General features: G+C 31.0%; 2 protein-coding genes across 2 annotated transcripts; both read left to right on the top strand.

Moving 5' to 3' along the window:
- The first annotated feature begins 1,703 nt into the window (after window positions 1-1,703).
- LOC114326019 (acidic fibroblast growth factor intracellular-binding protein) lies at window positions 1,704-17,146 on the top strand. Its single transcript, XM_028274209.2, has 7 exons — window positions 1,704-1,913; window positions 1,964-2,162; window positions 2,216-2,335; window positions 3,909-4,150; window positions 6,543-6,636; window positions 12,831-13,082; window positions 17,003-17,146. Exons 1-7 carry the CDS (start codon window positions 1,832-1,834, stop codon window positions 17,079-17,081), a joined length of 1,068 nt encoding a protein of 355 aa, XP_028130010.2. The 5' UTR covers window positions 1,704-1,831; the 3' UTR covers window positions 17,082-17,146.
- LOC114326020 (replication factor C subunit 4) lies at window positions 6,914-8,289 on the top strand. The gene has a single exon (XM_028274210.2). It carries the CDS (start codon window positions 7,186-7,188, stop codon window positions 8,248-8,250), a length of 1,065 nt encoding a protein of 354 aa, XP_028130011.1. The 5' UTR covers window positions 6,914-7,185; the 3' UTR covers window positions 8,251-8,289.
- Window positions 17,147-17,748: the final 602 nt, after the last annotated feature.

Below are 17,748 nucleotides of genomic sequence, written 5' to 3'. Positions count from 1 at the left end.
GATAACCATAAGAGTTATAATTAAGTGGATAGGCGCGAACTTTCGGTTCAATGCTCTTTAAATGCATTCATATTTTCGAATCCTCAAAAAACTAATAAATATTTTTAAAAAATTTAGACACAGAATGAAAGATTACATTATTACCGAGGGCCGAATGTCCCTTAGAATAAATATAAAGTTTCTTTTGAATAAGATATGTATTTAAAATTAAAAATCACACTCAATTTTCTCTTTTTTTCACCCCTGTAACTTATTAAAATAAACATATTATCAAAGATTTCAGGGACTTTCGACCCTCGGTAGTAACGTAATCTTTCATTCTGCGTTTAAATTTTTCAAAAATACTTATTAGTTTTCTCAAGCTTCGAAAAAAACGAATGTTTTTAAATAGCATTGAAGCCGAAAGTTTGCGCCTATCCCCTTAAACAATATTTAATTGTTTAAATATAAATTGTATTTATTGTTAATAAAAATTTTATTTTCTTGTCCAACTATTAAATAATTAATACATTTAAAAAAGATATTATTATTAAATTATATTTAGGGGCCCGAAAATTGTGTAGTGCCTCGGGCCTGATTTGAAGTAAAACAGCCTCTGTATTTGCGAAAAACCGCCGGAATACGTGTTTTTTTTTTTGTTGAAACATAAACATTTTCACTCGCAAGTAATTTTAAAAGTACATATTGACTTGGATAAAGAAGCTCTATAGAACAAAAGTTGCTTATAATTAGTCAATTTATCCATTTCCGTACTTATTTTAAACGTATGTTTTTTACCCACGAGAAGGGTTGACCCCCCAAGTAAAATTAAGCGACCAACGGCAGTCTAACTTTGAAGTGGAGGATAGTAGAATTTAAATCCAAATTGCCAAGCAAATACGTCGTGACGCTGATAATTACAACACTCCAAAACGGTCATTTACTGGGCTATTAGTGTATTCATGCGGTTTATGACAACTTACATTTTTCATCTTTATTGATATAGAATAAAATAGAAAGAAAATTAATAAACGACTACATTATTACATAGTATTATTCTATAAGATGAACAACTTTAATTTTATTAATACATACATACAGTACATTGTATCTGATGGGAAACTTAAGTTTTAATACTGCATTGCTTAAAAAACGTTGCGTATGTATGCGTAAAATATCAATAGCACATTTTTACATATATTAGACGACAAGATGGGGCCCCTGACGTATTGGGGCCCCCGCAAGTTTCATGCTGCGGGGGCCTCTGTTACGCCCCTGTACTTACTCTAAAGTCCAAAGTTTTAAATACATACTTACAAAAAGTATTTAAGTTTTGAAATACTGCCCATCAGCTCTGATACCAAGTTAAAATTATAAAATGTGCAAAAAGAGTGGATGATTAAGAAAAGAATTACCCAAAAACTTTCCCAAATTTAATAAAATTTGTGATTTTTTTTATACTAATCCTTGTTTTATTTTAGTCAAGACACAGTATAGGTACATATCACTCTTTTTAAATACATAATATACAAAAAGGTACTTTACATATTTGATTCATTCATGCCTTACAATGTGAATTTTTAAAGGGGGTGTTAATACATACAGCAAAACTTTGTTACTTATATTCCCATTTCGCCGATTCAAGTTAACATAGGCAACTCAAATTACACGGCACAAAGTAGTGGGTCTGGATTTAGACAGAATTTATGGCTTTGGTGTTCTGTATTTTAATCTACCTAACCCTACTTTTATATGTCAAAATTATCCTATAAATAATAAAGTAGGACAATATTTAAAACTATTTTATTGTGTTAAATTAAAACGTAATGAATTGTGTAATAAACATCAAAATATGAGTGAAGTTGATGTATTTATTAGTAACTACACATTAGTTGACCCAGAAATTTATGAATTATGGGTAGACGGGCACACTGGTTAGTAACTTAGTTGAAATAAATACTTTTCTTGATGATTTTTTTTGCAGCCAGTGAAGCAGTATCGATGCTAAATATTAAAGGATTAGGTCAACAAACTGGCGCTTCTCTAGAACTGATTGCCAGTGATGTATTGGATCATTACCGAACTTATTCACTTCTCGAAAAACTTTTAAGCTTCCCAAGTAAACTTCAAGAACAGTTTATATTTCAGATTGACCCACAAACTCGACTCTTTCTCATTGAAAAGTAATATTGATTGATATTGTTAAAACATAATTGAACAAAATGGTTGATTTTAGGTATTACGAATTTGATGATGAGGTAGTACGGGAAGTATTGGGTAAAAAACTCTCATCGAAAAATAGGAAAGATTTAGATGAAGTTGCTGAAAAAACGGGGAAACCTTTGAAATCTTGCAGGTAGCTTATTACAAATAAAATTATACAGGGTGTTTCATTGGAAAACGGAAATACTTTAACAGTGAATAGAGGTCACTGAGCCGGTTCTAGATATACTACATGTTTTGCCCTACCGACTTTTATACCCGAGTTACAGGGTGTTTTATCGATTTTGCCCATTTCTTTCCTAAGCCATAACTTTAGAACCACCCTGAATATTTTTTTGATATTTCGTAAACCTATTAGGCATAGAAAAATCCAGGTCCGGATTAACAAAAAATTATAAAGTAATTGTGACCTTAAAACAGCACCCTGTATATTCAAATTTTGAAAATCTGTTTGCATATTTTGAAAAGAGCACAAAAAATAAGTTTAATGGTTCGCTTCAATTTTTCGGCCAGAAAATTTTATGACTCTAATTTTGAAGTTATATTTGAATTTTTTAAGTGACATTAAAAAGCAGGTATTATTAACTTTTAGTTGTATCAATACTTATTTAACACATTGGAACGACCCAATCACTAATCACAAGAAAATCCAGGTCCGGATTAACAAAAAAAAAAAAGTAATTGTGACGAACCAATATATTGAAATTTTGAAAATTTGTCTGCGCATTTTAAAAGACCATAAAAAACTGTGATTAAAGGTACATTTTAATTTTTTGTGCCGTTGATTTAATTACATAAATTTTGAACAATTTAACATAAATTAAAAATATTTAAACTATAAAAGTTTCTCAAAATGCCCGCCATTTTGTCCGATCCATTTCCTTGTTCGTTTTAAAAGATTTCGAATCGATTTTCTAATTACATTTCGATTGTTCTTAATTTTTCTGGCAGCTTCTTGTCACCTTGACAGAATTAATCAATATGATTTCAAAATTGCTGTAATTAAATTATCTGCGCAAAATTTGACATGCACCTTTTAACACAGTTTTTTATGCTCTTTTAAAATACGCATACAAATTTTCAAAATTTCAATATACAGGGTGTTGTTTCAAGGTCACAATTACTTTATATTTTTTTTGTTATTCCGGACCTGGATTTTCTTGTGATTAGTGATTGGGTCGTTCCAATGTGTTAAATAAGTATTGATTATTTTTAAAATGAGTATTTATTCTTTAACTTTAATAATTTATAACTAAAGGTTAATAATATCTGCTTTTTAATGTCAGAGTTCTTAAAAAATTGAAAAATTGAAGCGAACCATTAAACTTACTTTTTTGTGCTCTTTTCAAATATGCAAACAGATTTTCAAAATTTGAATATACAGGGTGTTGCTTAAGGTCACAATTACTTTATAATTTTTTGTTAATCCGGACCTGGATTTTTCTTACGGTTAGTATGTCGGTCGTTTGGGTTTTGACTGAGACATAGGTGTACCAAATATCAAAAAATATACAGGGTGATTCTAAAGTTATGACTTAGAAAAGAAATAAGCTAAATCGATAAAACACCCTGTAACTCGGTTATAAAAGTGAGTAGCGCAAAAAATGCAGTATATCTAGAACCGGCTCGGTGACCTCTATTAACCATTAAAGTATTTCCGTTTCCCAATGAAACACTCTGTATATACTCACACCTACTATTTTTAGAAGACAATTTGACAATGTGAAGAGAATATTCAAAACCGTTGAAGAACAACCTGGTATAACGACAGAGAATATTAAAAGTACATTTTGCCTCCCCGAAGATCTAGCAAAGAAGTACACTTGTATAGTATTTACAGCATGCATGCGATTTGAAACATCGAAGAAGAAAGTTCAGCAAATGTCTTTCAATAATTTTAAGATATGCTGTGAAGCAATGATAGAAAACTGGACATATCACTTAACTGGTAACCAACTTTACATATTTAATTGAATGCTATGGTGGAACAACGTTTTAACTGCCAATAGTTTTATATGTGGGTTTTCCATGGAACAATGTTCTATACAGGGTGATTGATTAGTAGGGTAAAGCTCAATAGCTCCGCTATAGTAATAGATAGCAATAAAAGTTAATATCAAAAATTTTAGCCACCTTTGAGCTTCACATTACAAAATTAGTTAGAATGTTACAGGGTGTTCGATAACGCAGTGGCAGACCTAACTTATATTTTTTTAAATGGAACACCCTATATTTTATTTTATATTCGAAATCCTGTTAACTACTCCATCACAAAAATATAAAGGTTTGTAATGTTATACAGGGTATTTACAAAGTTATAACCAATTTTGTATGAAAATCGTAGCAAGTTCAACTCCCTGTATAAATAAAAATAAGCACAACAGCAATGGTTTATTAATGCCATATTTTTTTATTTATTGTCAAAATTTTTAAGAATTATTGATATTGCTAATTTTCTTTATATCAAATACAGGGTGAGTCAAAACGCAAGTACATTATTTTCTCAGTAATGTTAAATGGAACACCCTGTATTTTATATCATTATTGAAAAGTAACATTAACGTACTTTAATTTTTATATAACATTCCCTATGCCCAAATTTATTAGTTTTCGAAATACTTTCATTTTTCAGAGCAAATTATTTTAGGTGTTTAAATTTATCTTAATTTTAAGTAAGCCATGACTGAATTGACAATTGAAGATTACCGATTATCAATCCGGTAATCAATGTAACACTGTAGCAAATAAAGAAATAAAAATAATTTATTAGTAATACATTTTACAAACAAAAACACAACCACTACATGCAACATTTTTGAAACAATTAAAAACTATCTTTTTATGTAAATGCAACAAATAAACAAAGAAAATTAGTAATAAATTTTACAAAAAAACACAAACACAAAATACAATATTTTGTGAAGACAATTAAACACTACTTTTGTATGTAAATGTAACAATGTAACAAATAAAGAACAAAACATAATTTATCAGTAATACATTTTGCAAAAAAACATGTTTGAAAAAATTAGAAGCTACTTTTATTTAATAAAATATTTTTAATATATAATTACATAAGGTGTTCAAAATTATCTCCTAACACATTTATGTATGCCTAAAAACGATCATTGAATGAGCTACTTACTCTACGGAGCATTTGTAAATTAACACATCGAAATACACTTTGTATTCTATTTTTCATCTCATCCCTTGTTGGAGGTATTTTATAAACTTCATTATTAACGTTACCCCAAAAAAATCAGTCCAGTTTATTAAATTCTGGTGATTTGGGTGGCCACGCTACTGGTCCATTGAAAAATGAAAATATAGTCTGTTCGCTAAACTCAGACGCAACTTTCTAGATATTTTAGTCGGTAATTTTGCCAATTTTAGTAAAATTGGCAAAAAATAATTACTAAATAGTTAATAATTTCTAAATAGTTAGTAATTTTGCCAAAAAAACAAAAAAAGTATTGACTAAAATATCTAGCGAGATGCGTCTGAGTTTAGCGAACCAACTATATCTAGAAAACTAATAAATTTAGTCATAGGGAATGTTATCTAAAAATTAAAGTACGGTAATGGTACTTTTCAATAGTGATATAAAATACAGGGTGTTCCATTTAAAATTACTGAGAAAATAATGTACTTGCGTTTTGATTCACCCTGTATTTGATATAAAGAAAATTAGCAATATCGACCATTCTTGAAAATTTTGACAATACGTTAAAAAATTTGGCATTAATAAACCATTGTTGTTTTGCATATTTTTATTTATACAGGGAGTTGAACTTGTTACGATTTTCATATAAAATTGGTTATAACTTTGTAAATACCCTGTATAACATAACAAACCTTTATATTTTTGTGATGGAGAAGTTAACATAATTTCGAATTTAAAATAAAATATAGGGTGTTCCATTTTAAAAACATAAGTTTGGTCTGCCACTGTGTTATCGAACACCCTGTAACATTCTAACTAATTTTGTAATGTGAAGCTCACAGGTGGCTAAAATTTTTGTTATTAACTTTTATTGCTATCTATTACTATAGCGGAGCTATTGAGCTTTACCCTACTAATCAATCACCCTGTATGCGCAAAATAATGTACTGCCGATCATTGGGAATGTTACGAGACTTTATTCATCCTATAGTCTATCATATTACGCTCCTAAAGATTCCTTTTTTTTTAATGGTCAATTATTACATGTTTTTCTCAAGTTGTCGACAAAATCTGATTTGGTGTTAAAACATTGTTCCAGCGTGGCTTTCAATTATTAAAACAAAATTTATGTCAAAGACTTACACAGCTGAACATATTGGTAATGTTTCTTTTGCAGGTACAGAATATAATGATTTAGAAATGGATAGAGAATTTTTATTTGAGTTAAGAGATTTAAAAGTATTAATGGATAAAGAAAGAGAACATAAACAGTAAGTTTCTAAGTTGTTTCATTTAATATTCGTTTATAAAAATATGTTAACTCTATTGTATTTTACGTATATGTTTATCAAGAGGCAATTTTGGAAGTCGATCTTTTATGACTTTTATTCTCTATGGATTTTGTCCAATATAGATGAGGACAGCTTTCTTTCTTATTAGTATGAAGTTAGCTAGTTAGGAGTGAATGTTTGACATTCAATGTCAGGGATTCATGGGCGTAGCAGTTTTATTTTTCAATATTTATGGTAGTTATTTTTTATAATTGTAATATTATCTTTATATAATTTGGATAATACTTATTGCTAGAGTTTTTCTGTTATTCTTAAAATGATTTTTATCTATTTCAATATCTTCGGTGTGTTCTAATATCCTACGACATAACTGTTCGGTGAATTTGCTGTTTGCTTAAATGCGTAGTTAGATTGTGGTTACGTACCAGAAAGTAGAAGAAAGTGACATTCTATTCCTAAAAAATACATTTCCCGCCTTAATTTCTTGTCAATTGGAAATAAAAATAAACATCTTTTTAAATAATTACTATGCATTCATTTTTAAAGTCTGGAAAATTAGGAGAGCCTGCCTCCAAGAGTGGAACATCAAAGTCTGTAAAGAAACCAAAATCTGTACCATGGGTAGAAAAATACAGACCGAAAACAGTAGCTGATGTAGTTGAACAAAGTGAGGCAGTTGCAGTTCTTGAACAGTGTATATCAGGTGCAGATTTACCGAATTTACTTTTCTATGGCCCTCCGGGTACTGGTAAAACAAGTACCATTTTAGCAGCAGCAAGACAACTCTTTGGTGACATCTATAAAGAAAGAATCCTTGAACTAAATGCATCTGATGAAAGAGGTATTCAGGTGATTAGAGATAAAGTAAAGACATTTGCCCAATTAACTGCTAGTGGCACCAGACCAGATGGCAAACCATGTCCACCGTTTAAAATAGTGATATTAGATGAAGCAGATTCAATGACACATGCTGCTCAAGCTGCCCTACGTAGAACTATGGAGAAAGAGACAAGGACCACAAGATTTTGTTTAATTTGTAATTATGTGTCCAGAATAATAGAACCATTGACATCTAGATGTACTAAATTTAGGTTTAAACCGTTAAACGAAAGCATGATATTTGAAAGATTAACTTTAATTTGTAAAGAAGAGGGAGTTCAGTGTGATGACGATGCTTTAAATGGTCTTGTAGAAACTAGTGGGGGAGATATGAGAAGAGCTATTACGTGTTTGCAGAGTTGTGCTAAACTGAAGGGTACACAAGAAAAAATAGATGTTGAGAGTGTACTTGAAGTTACAGGAGTTGTACCCACTAACTGGCTTGATGAATTTTTATCTGTTTGCAAGAATTTGGTAGACTATAATAACATAGAAAATTTTATACAAAAATTAATGTTGGAAGCTTATGCAGCATCACAAATTTTGGAGCAACTCAATGAAAAACTTATTAACTGTGACGAGTTTAATGATAAGCAAAAAGCTCTCATAGGAGAAAAGCTGGGATCTGTTAGTTTTCGCTTACAAGATGGTGGTTCTGAATATATTCAGTTACTTGATCTAGGAAATACAATTATTAAAGCTTATGCTATGTAAATTTTTTGTTTTTTAAATACATTTTACTTTTTCTATTGATTTTTAAAATTTTTTCCCTGTGAACTTTTTTATACCTACATAAATGAGGGTCCTAGTAACATAGTCAGCAATCTCCACTTTTTACCAAAATTGAGTTAGTTACATCAAATCATTCGTATTTTAAAACACTATGCAAAAATGAAGAGAATTATAATCAAAAATGGCATTATCCGCCTATAAAATAGCATATAAATTGCCTAAGAATCAAACACGGCAATCTCCATGAACGGTTTAGAATCAAAGTCGGCAATATCCTTCTTTGACCAATGAGAATCCTCGCAGCCACCATGTGATATACCACTAGGAATCGGCTGGAGTGGTTATTGTAATTTTGAAAACAAAATGTTGCTGTTTTTTTTTTGAGCTATCATAATTAAAATTATCTGCAAAACTCTTCAAGGTGACATAACAACCTTTAATTATTTTCTTGCCGAATTTTAGTATCAAAACCCGCAATATACACCTTTTAGTATCAAAACCGGAATTCTCCATTATTTTTTTCAATTTAAAACAAAAATTGTTAACAATTTAGGTAAAGTTTCTTCACTATTTGCTGTCATTTGCCATTGTCTTATAAATTAAACTATGTATATTTGTTTCGATATCACCTAAAATAAAGGCGTATCATTGTTTTGCGGTTTACTCAAAAGTCAAAATGATGGAGATTGCCGACTTTGTTACTAGGACCCTCAAATATGCTTCAGTACAGTATATTCCATGAATATACAACTGTTTTGAATTCAGTAGGAAATTAACTATTTAAATGGTCCAATATGCTGAATTACACAATAGTAAATTCTCCCAATTTGTAAGTCATGAAATTTTGTACATTTATTTAATCTAATATTCAGTTAGTAGTAAAAAAACAAAATTCAGGATTCTTATTCTTAATTTTTGAATCCTTAATTTTTGGCTTCAATACACAAACACACTCTTTGAAATTACAATCAGTACTAAATTATGTCAAACTGACCGTACTTAAATCCTTTTTATTAGAATTATCATACTAAATTTACAATCAAGATGTAGAAATAAACAAACCAAGACACGTTAAATACTTATAGGAGCACTCCCGAATCATAATTTACAATGTATAATATACATGATTTGTAAATACTGCATATTGATTGTAAATTTAGTATAGAGCAATTTACTTCTGTAGTTCTTGTTGTTTCTCGGTAAAATATTGGTTATAGTCCAGGAATTGAAGCTTTTCACCTCGAAATTCTTGATTTGCTTGAAAATTTGAGCATAAGTAGTGGATAGTCCAAGAATCAAAATCTATATGACTCCACAAGGCGCTTTTACCATGGGGGTGGTTGCCATCCCATCTCGGGGGTGGAAATTTTTTATTATATTTGGACGGCAAAAGTTGATAAAACGTTCATTCTAAGCAAAAAACGTTCTATACATTTTTCTGATAAAATTAATAGTTTTCGATTTATTCGCAATCGAAAGTGTTAGTTTTATATCTGAAAAATCAATGTTTTTCGATGGTATACCCATTTTACGATTTACTCAATTTTTGCTGTAGAAATTTTTTTTTCGAACCGGGTTCTTGGGAGTTAAATAATCTACAATTTCATATTTAAACACTTTTTTGTATCTCTGATGCTAATCTTTCTATTCTGAAGAGAATGGCTTTTTTTACCTAATTACAAAAATTCGATATTCGCTTTAAACTTCAGTTTTTTAAAAACTAATCATTCTAAGCTAGGCAAACTTCTAGAATCTATTAATAATACATAAATAAAGAAGAGTAAATAAGGCCAATGACTAAAAACACCGCTAACTTACATTATTATGCTTCCAATTGGATTTCTCCTTTTATTTTCAAAAAAATGTGTTGATTTTTTAGCCATAACTTTTTCATTTTTTATCTTAGAAAGCTTGGTAAAAAAGAATTTTGTAGGATTTTACAAGATCTATAAGCTTATTAAAATTAAATCCTTTTAAAATTCTCAGTCACAGAAAGAGGTGACTTTGAAAGGGTTGCTAAAGGTGGTTTTTGCATGTTATTTCAAGTTTTAATTGTCAATAGCTCACTCAATTTTTGTCATAGAAAAATTTTTTGCTAACCAAGTTCTTGGGAATTAAATAAGCTACAATTTCATATTTAAATATTTTTTCGTATCTCTGATGCTAATCTTTCTATTCTGAAGAAAAAGACATTTTTTACCAAACTACAAAAACTCGTTATTCGCTCTCCATTTTTATTTTAAACTAATCATTCTAAGCCGATGAAACTTCTAGAAACTATTAATAATACATAAATAAACAAGACTAAATCAGGTCATTGACTAATTTTAATTAGGGTGGTGATTAAGGGGTTGTTTCAGATCACTTTTTGCTGAAAAAAATACGGACTGACATTCTTTTCATTAAAAGTCACTTAATTTTTGAGCTGGAGACTTGTTTTTTATTTTTGGAAATAGATATTTTCACTACTTATTCTCAAATTTTCAAGCAAATCGATCCATTCTGTAAAAATTGCGAGGTTTTGTCCTATTTTAAGCTTCATTACTTGGACTACTTTATTGACAATCGAAAACAGTCATATATTCATGAAATGAACTGTATAAATATTTGGATTGTGTTATGTGCATTGTAATTTATCCATCAGAATACTTATGGTGTATAGACATATATAGAGGTAGAAGCAATAATGTGACAAATATTGTGTAGTGTGCCTTAGCAAATCAGAATATAAAAGGCTAGAGCAAGTTTCAACAAAATAAGAAGAGTGCTCTGCACAAGAGATTTAAAGGTGGAGCTAAGAGTTAGGTTGGAGAAGTGCTATATTTTCTAGACTTCGTTTTATGGAATGGAAGCTTGGACCTTGAGTGTGACATCAATGAAAAAACTATAATAATTTGAGTTGTGAGTGTGTAGAAGAATTCTGAAAATATTGTGGACAAAACATGTCACAAATCAGAGATTCTGTGAAGGATGAATAAAGAAATGCAACTTTTAAATACATTTACCAAATGCAGAGGTACAGTGCCACCTGTTACACTAAATGGACAAGATCTGCCTCAATCTGACAGCGTTAAGTATTCAGGGATGCACTTGGACAAAGGACTGACCTGGAGAAAGCACATTTTTAACAAAAGAAAACAACTTGGCTTGAAACTCAGCAAATACTACTGGCTATTGGGAAGACAGTCAAAACTTAGTTTAAAAAACAAATTATTGGTGTATAAAGGAGCCTTAAAACCAATATGGACATATGGTATACAACTATGGGGTACGGCTGCAAACTCAAACATAGAGATATTGGAACGCTTCCAGTCGAAGGTACTACGGACCATAACAAATGCACCTTGGTTTATACCAAACAGAGAAATCCGAGACGATCTCAAAGTAGCCACAGTTAAGGAGATAGTGAGTGAATACAGCAGCCGCTATTTGGTAAAATTAGAAAACCACCCAAATAATCTTGCACTGAACCTGCTAGATAATAGTGAGCAGACTCAGAGACTGAAGAGGCACAAACCATTGGAGCTCCATATAGGTTCTAAACAGCCGTGAAGTGTGGTGCAGTGCAGTGAAGCACTTACCCTTCCAGGGCACAGTTCAATAATTTAAGAGACTAGTGGAGTCTTTGTTATCACTGGATAACAAATCCAAATTTATACATACACCCCTCTGAACAAGCAACAAACATGCTTATAATTTTTATGTATTGATTGCATGTAGTAAATATCCTATAATAAGAAAAGACTTTTAAATACAATCAAAACAAGAACATTGGAAAATCTCGGACAAATTATATGTGGAGAGTCAGGGCCCCCGTAAGAACTACTGGCGCCTGTGTGCAAAAAAGGATTTTGGCGCCCCTTAAGGCTTAAGATAATGTTTTTTATTTATTTTTTTGAAGGTAGGTAGGTAGGTGCTTCAAATAAAGCAAAATAGGAAGAAATAACACCATTGCAACACCATAGCAAATCTTAATTGAATAAAGTTTAAGGGGTTTATTGAATCAATTCTGCTGGACCATCTTGTTACACTTAAATAGGGCATAAAATAGTTAGGAGTTAGGTATTTCTTATCTACATTTTTGTCTACGGAATGGGCGTTTGTTATTTTTTAGCGTGATTTTTTATTTTATATCTATAGAAAGACTAATAATATCATCCAAACAAAGTAAAACTGAACTATTTAATTTCTCAACTTTTATTTTAAAATTAATTTTTTCTTTTGATTTTTTTTGTAAATATTTTTGCAATTTTTGACCCTTGGTGTTGGCGCCCCTAAAGGATGGCGCCCGTGTGCATTGCACACTTTGCACATATGGTAGCGGGGGCCCTGTGGAGAGTGTTACAATTTGCTTTAACTGAATATGCAGTAAAAGATCTAAGGAAAGAGAAGCATAGGGATACATAGAATATCATGGCTACACAATCTGAAGGAACGGTATATAACGTTGTTTCATATAAATAGATCTCGACTCAATTTTTTTACTAAAAAATACTGGCCATATTATTTGTACTGTTGAGTAGAAATCATAATTTGTTATTGCTCTACATTATAATTTTTAGCTTGGTACTAGTCCACCTAAAGCCTAAATTACTCCAAAAGAGTTATGCAGACTTAGAGTCTAATTTTAAACTGTACAATAGAGCTCTCTTAACTTTAGCAACAACTCTCCATAGATCCAGGGATATGAAGAACTTTTTTGTAGACTTATCCCAAATTGTAGAATACTTTAAACAGAGTTTATGGTCATCTCACGATTTTGAACAGTTTTTAATAGCTTATGGACAAATAGCTGGTGATATTGATCCCCTCAGGTAAGAATGTTGTATTTTGCAAAATTTTAAAACTTGTTCATTTTTAAAAGCACATTTCCATATTTCTCATGTCTTCTTCGAAATCACTCACTCATCTTCTCAATGTGTCTATCAAGAACCATTCTTCTTACTGGATCATTTTAGATGATTCCATCCCCAGTGTCGACCTGCTGTTTGCTAAATACGCCCACAGGAGAGAGGATCTCCTTAGTGCACTTTTTCCTTACGGTGCACTTATCCTTTTTATACTATATTCAACTCTGGACCTTGGAGGTGAACTACACTATGCCATTTCGAGCAACTGTGTTTAGCGTGTGTTTGCAACACAGTTTAGAGCCCAGAATGTTAATAAAAATCTGACACATGCCCTAATGGGTTGATAATGACAATACATCTATATTTTACTGATAATATATAATCAATTTCTATAATCCAACTAATAAAACAAGTGAATTAAAAAAACTTGCTCAAAAAAACACACATGTTGACATAGTGTAGTTTACCTCCGAGGTCCAGAACTATTTTTAAGTAGTCTGCATGAACCATACAGTAGTACTTCAGGCGAGACTTCAGATATTAAACAGTATGGAAATATTCTAAGATAAATCCTGACACTCTAGCTATACAGCTATATGAGCACGCTAATAACTGGTAAAATAACCCAAATAGCAATTTTTCGACGCATTAGTTGTCAGTACAAACAAATGCACTGACTACAACGTTGTCCAGGAGTATTTTCAGTTGTTTCGGCCAACGTCCCCTACCCCGACTGACATTACGATGTTACAACGTTAAGTAATACCTTTAGTTTTAGTTATACGGGCAACTAATTTATTACCATTGTGACAACTACATATCACAGTTCAGTTTTTTCAACAATCGCAACGACTTAAAAATGTTATAATGCTTAACTAATTTACGCCCTGGCCGACTCTGTAAGAGTTGAGTAGTTGTTTGTCACGTCACGACCCTAGGTGCTGTTCTAGAGGTGTGACACGTTTGCGGCAACTTCCAGAGGAGAAAAAGAATTTCGTTTATAACCTTATTTTTTCTTATTATTATATATTTTATTTTGATGGAAATTTTCGATTTATTTAACAACCTATTTATTTGTTTTTTTAATAGCTGGTTTCCATTCCATTGTTTTATCAGCAGATTTGAGATTTGATAACCTTTTAATCTTTGTATCAGCTTTGGCAGACAGGGTTGCCAGGTCAGTTTTTACTCTTTCAGTAGTTTTGTTTTCACAAAATCAGGAGATTCTTTTTAGGCCATGTAAATACAGTAATACAGTGATATGCACATCCGTCCTAAATGTCCCAAGAGGAATTCCACAAAATTGGAAAATTAATTATTCCAAACCACCAACTGGTAATTACCATTTTTTAGCTAAAATCTACTAAATCAAAAACTGAAATATACTTAAGGATTTTTGGGATAAATTTGGGATTTTTTATAATAAAAACAACAGCTAACTTAAGGGGATAGGCGCAAAATGTCGTCTGTTAAAATGTTCAATGTATATTAAATGTTTTCATTTTTTGCGAATCCTTAGAAAACTAATAAGTATTTTTGAAAAATTTAAACGCAGAAAGAAATATTACGTTATTACCGAGAACCGAAAGTCCCTTAAAACTTCTATAATGTTTATTTTAATGAGTTACGGAGGTGAAAAAAGAAAAAAATTAGTGTGACTTTTAATTCCAAATATCTTGTTCAAAAGAAACGTTTAGGTTTTTCTAAATAATGCAGTATTTCATTCTGCGTTTAAATTTTTCAAAAATACCTATTATAGTTTCCTCATGATTCGAAAAAAATGGATCAAATTCTGTTGAAATATACCAAAAATCTACTAAAAAATATTGATTACTGAATTTTTTAAAAAATATCAAAAATCTATCAAAAAAGTAGAAATCTACTAAATGTGGCAACGCTGTTAAGGAGAATAATACACTTTTGACACTGGTCACATGACCTCTGTCACCCAATAAGAGGGTGCGTTCTAAAATGGTTTTGATAGTCGGCGCGGCCGGGTTTGGTTGGCGATTGGACTTCTATCCGTCTAAGGTTGGTAATAAGGTATTTTTTAGTAATATTGGTAATATTGTTTAATGCGCCATTTTGGTTTTACTTGAGATTTTTGGGATGTAAAGAAAATGAAAACACAGAATATAAAAAATGCAGGCATTTTCTGATACCTTTAAAAGCACCATCAATACATTAAATTTATACAGAACATCTTTAACATAAATTATGACTTTTATATTAAAATTTGATTTTTTAAATTTGCATATTTTTTGTCAAAAATGTCATAAAAAAAAGGAGCGCGTGTGTTTTTTAAAGGTGAAATATCCATATTTGACGGTAATCTGAGATGCGTTTATAAATTTCACATCAGGTAATAAGTCCTTTATCTATTTATATAAATTTAAATACCCAATACGATGCCAAAACAGTTTACTTTTTGGTATTCGCATTCACCATACAGGTGTTAAAAATATAGGTAAAAAAACATAACTAGTCTGACTCCTTGAGCAACCATTGCACGCGCAGGTGCTTTTTATAGTCGCTTCAGTTGTCTTATGTAACGCTTACGAAGCGATGTTGCTTAAACAGGAGGTTGCCTAGGCAACGTCAAGACAACTCAAAAATCGTCCACCAAATCAGTGCAGAATAGGGTCGTCTTCTAGGCAATAACAACGTTGTAAGAAAACGTTGCCACGCGGTAGACAACGTTGTCGCGTCGACAAATTGCTACTTGGGAACGCAAAAGATGGAAAACATAATGCATTGTGAACTAAAAAGAGATGAAACTAGTAGAGGTGGAAATTATCGATATAAACATATAAATTAATATTACATTACATAGTTTCCCACCTTTAGCTGTGAGAGGAGTATTATATAAAATTCTCCTGTCACACTGACAGTTCTCATATTCCTCTTATACATCTAAAGGTGGGAAACTAATGTTAATGTAATGTTAATTTATACGTTTATATGATAATTTCCACCCTACTAGTTTCATCTCTTTTTATTTCACAATGTATTATGTTTTCCATCTTTTGCATTACTTTGCCGGTTATTAGTGCGCTGATCCCTGTATACTATAAATAATATATTAGTTGTCTATTTACAGTTGAGTTCATGATTCTTTACCCGTGCGTCACCATTTAAAGCATTCGACACAAGTCGGAAATCTATTTCATCCAACAGCAAGTGACAGAAAGTGGCTACTGCTCCGACCACGGATTATATTATAAAATTTGACGTTATTAAATAAATATTTAGCAGTAGTATAAATATTTAGAGTAAAATGTTAGTTTTGCTTTAAAATTTTGGTTCAGAGTTACAGCTCTGAACCAAACATTTGAAGTAGCTTAATAAATTGTTTTAATATCATTAATGGTATTAAATATTTGTTACAGGTTATAATATAAGTACTTGATAATCAAATATTTTCTTTTTATTCTTTATTTAACTTTTGCGGAAACTTAAACAAAACCATTCCTAACTGTGAACGAGGTTAACTTTGTATGTAAATTAATGACAAAATAAAATACACTTAACATAAAATTTCGAACTCCAATATAAAATTAGTTGTGAAAACAACTGTTTGTGTAATATATGTAAATAACTTCTAAATGCAAAAATATGACAAAAAACACCAAAAATCCAACAAACTGACAGTGACAAGTAAGTAAATAATGTACCGAGTCTAGAGCGTTCATAAAAATAACATGTGCCTTTACTTAATAACAGGCGGTAGCTGGTTTGTCTTTAGTTTCATGCGTGAAAACAATGATGCTAGATAAAAAATATGTGTTTTATCTCGCCAGGTATTAATGACGCACGGGTAAAAACCCTGGACTCAACTGTATGTAAGTTATAATTTTTATACCAATACATTTCTTTGTTTTTAGGACCAATTCGGCTCTAAAAGCTAGCTGGGAGAAGTTCTTGAAAGTTGTAACGAAGTGTTTATTAATTATGTATAGCTAATTGTAGGTAAATGCATTGTAAGATTTAAAAACCTAAAATCATAATAAAATTACTGTACATACCTATTATTTGTAAATTCAATTCACTAATTAGTCCAGAAAGCCACTGCGCATCCGCTAGGAAAAATATTCCGATTCGGATTTTTTGCACAATCTTACTCAAAAAGGACCCCTTTTAACAAATTTGCATGTTGCCAGGACCAAAAGTGGGTCAAAAATTTTTTAAACGTTTTTTTTTGTTATTATTTTTTTTGCATGGAACAAAGTTTTTTTAGGTTTTTTGGATCATTCCAAACAGAAAAGGTCTTTAGTGACTTTTCTCTATAGTTGATAGTTTTTGACATATAAGCGATTAAAAATTGAAAAATTGCGAAATCGGCCATTTTTAACCTTCAAAAACTATGTGAAACACTTAAAAGTTTAATATTGCCAAGATAGGTAGATATTCTTTAAACATCGATTGATGAAATCCCGAAGAGTTTTTTGCAATACAGTATTCAAAACTACTTTGTTTTTTAATTTCTAATCACGCGTGCGCGACACTATTTTCCACCGTTGCAGCGTTGCATGTGTATACAGTATGGTGCAAATGAAAGGAATAAATTCGTTATTTCATAAACCGGCGACTTTAAGGAAAAAACCCGACACAAGTCGATTTTTATTTTTAA

Source organism: Diabrotica virgifera, chromosome 3, assembly GCF_917563875.1.
Source record: "Diabrotica virgifera virgifera chromosome 3, PGI_DIABVI_V3a".
Lineage (NCBI taxonomy): Eukaryota > Metazoa > Arthropoda > Insecta > Coleoptera > Chrysomelidae > Diabrotica > Diabrotica virgifera.
Note: the sequence above shows the minus strand (reverse complement) of the source record. Positions and strands in the feature narration are given on the sequence as shown.

What these genes read in the sequence shown, in the direction of transcription:
- LOC114326019 (XM_028274209.2), top strand. Translation starts at nt 1,832, where the DNA reads ATGAGTGAAGTTGATGTATTTATTAGTAACTACACATTAGTTGACCCA. An exon ending in AAACCTTTGAAATCTTGCAG is followed by an intron (nt 2,336 to 3,908) that starts GTAGCTTATTAC and finishes TACTATTTTTAG; the next exon opens with AAGACAATTTGACAATGTGA. An exon ending in AAAGAAAGAGAACATAAACA is followed by an intron (nt 6,637 to 12,830) that starts GTAAGTTTCTAA and finishes TATAATTTTTAG; the next exon opens with CTTGGTACTAGTCCACCTAA.
- LOC114326020 (XM_028274210.2), top strand. Translation starts at nt 7,186, where the DNA reads ATGCATTCATTTTTAAAGTCTGGAAAATTAGGAGAGCCTGCCTCCAAG.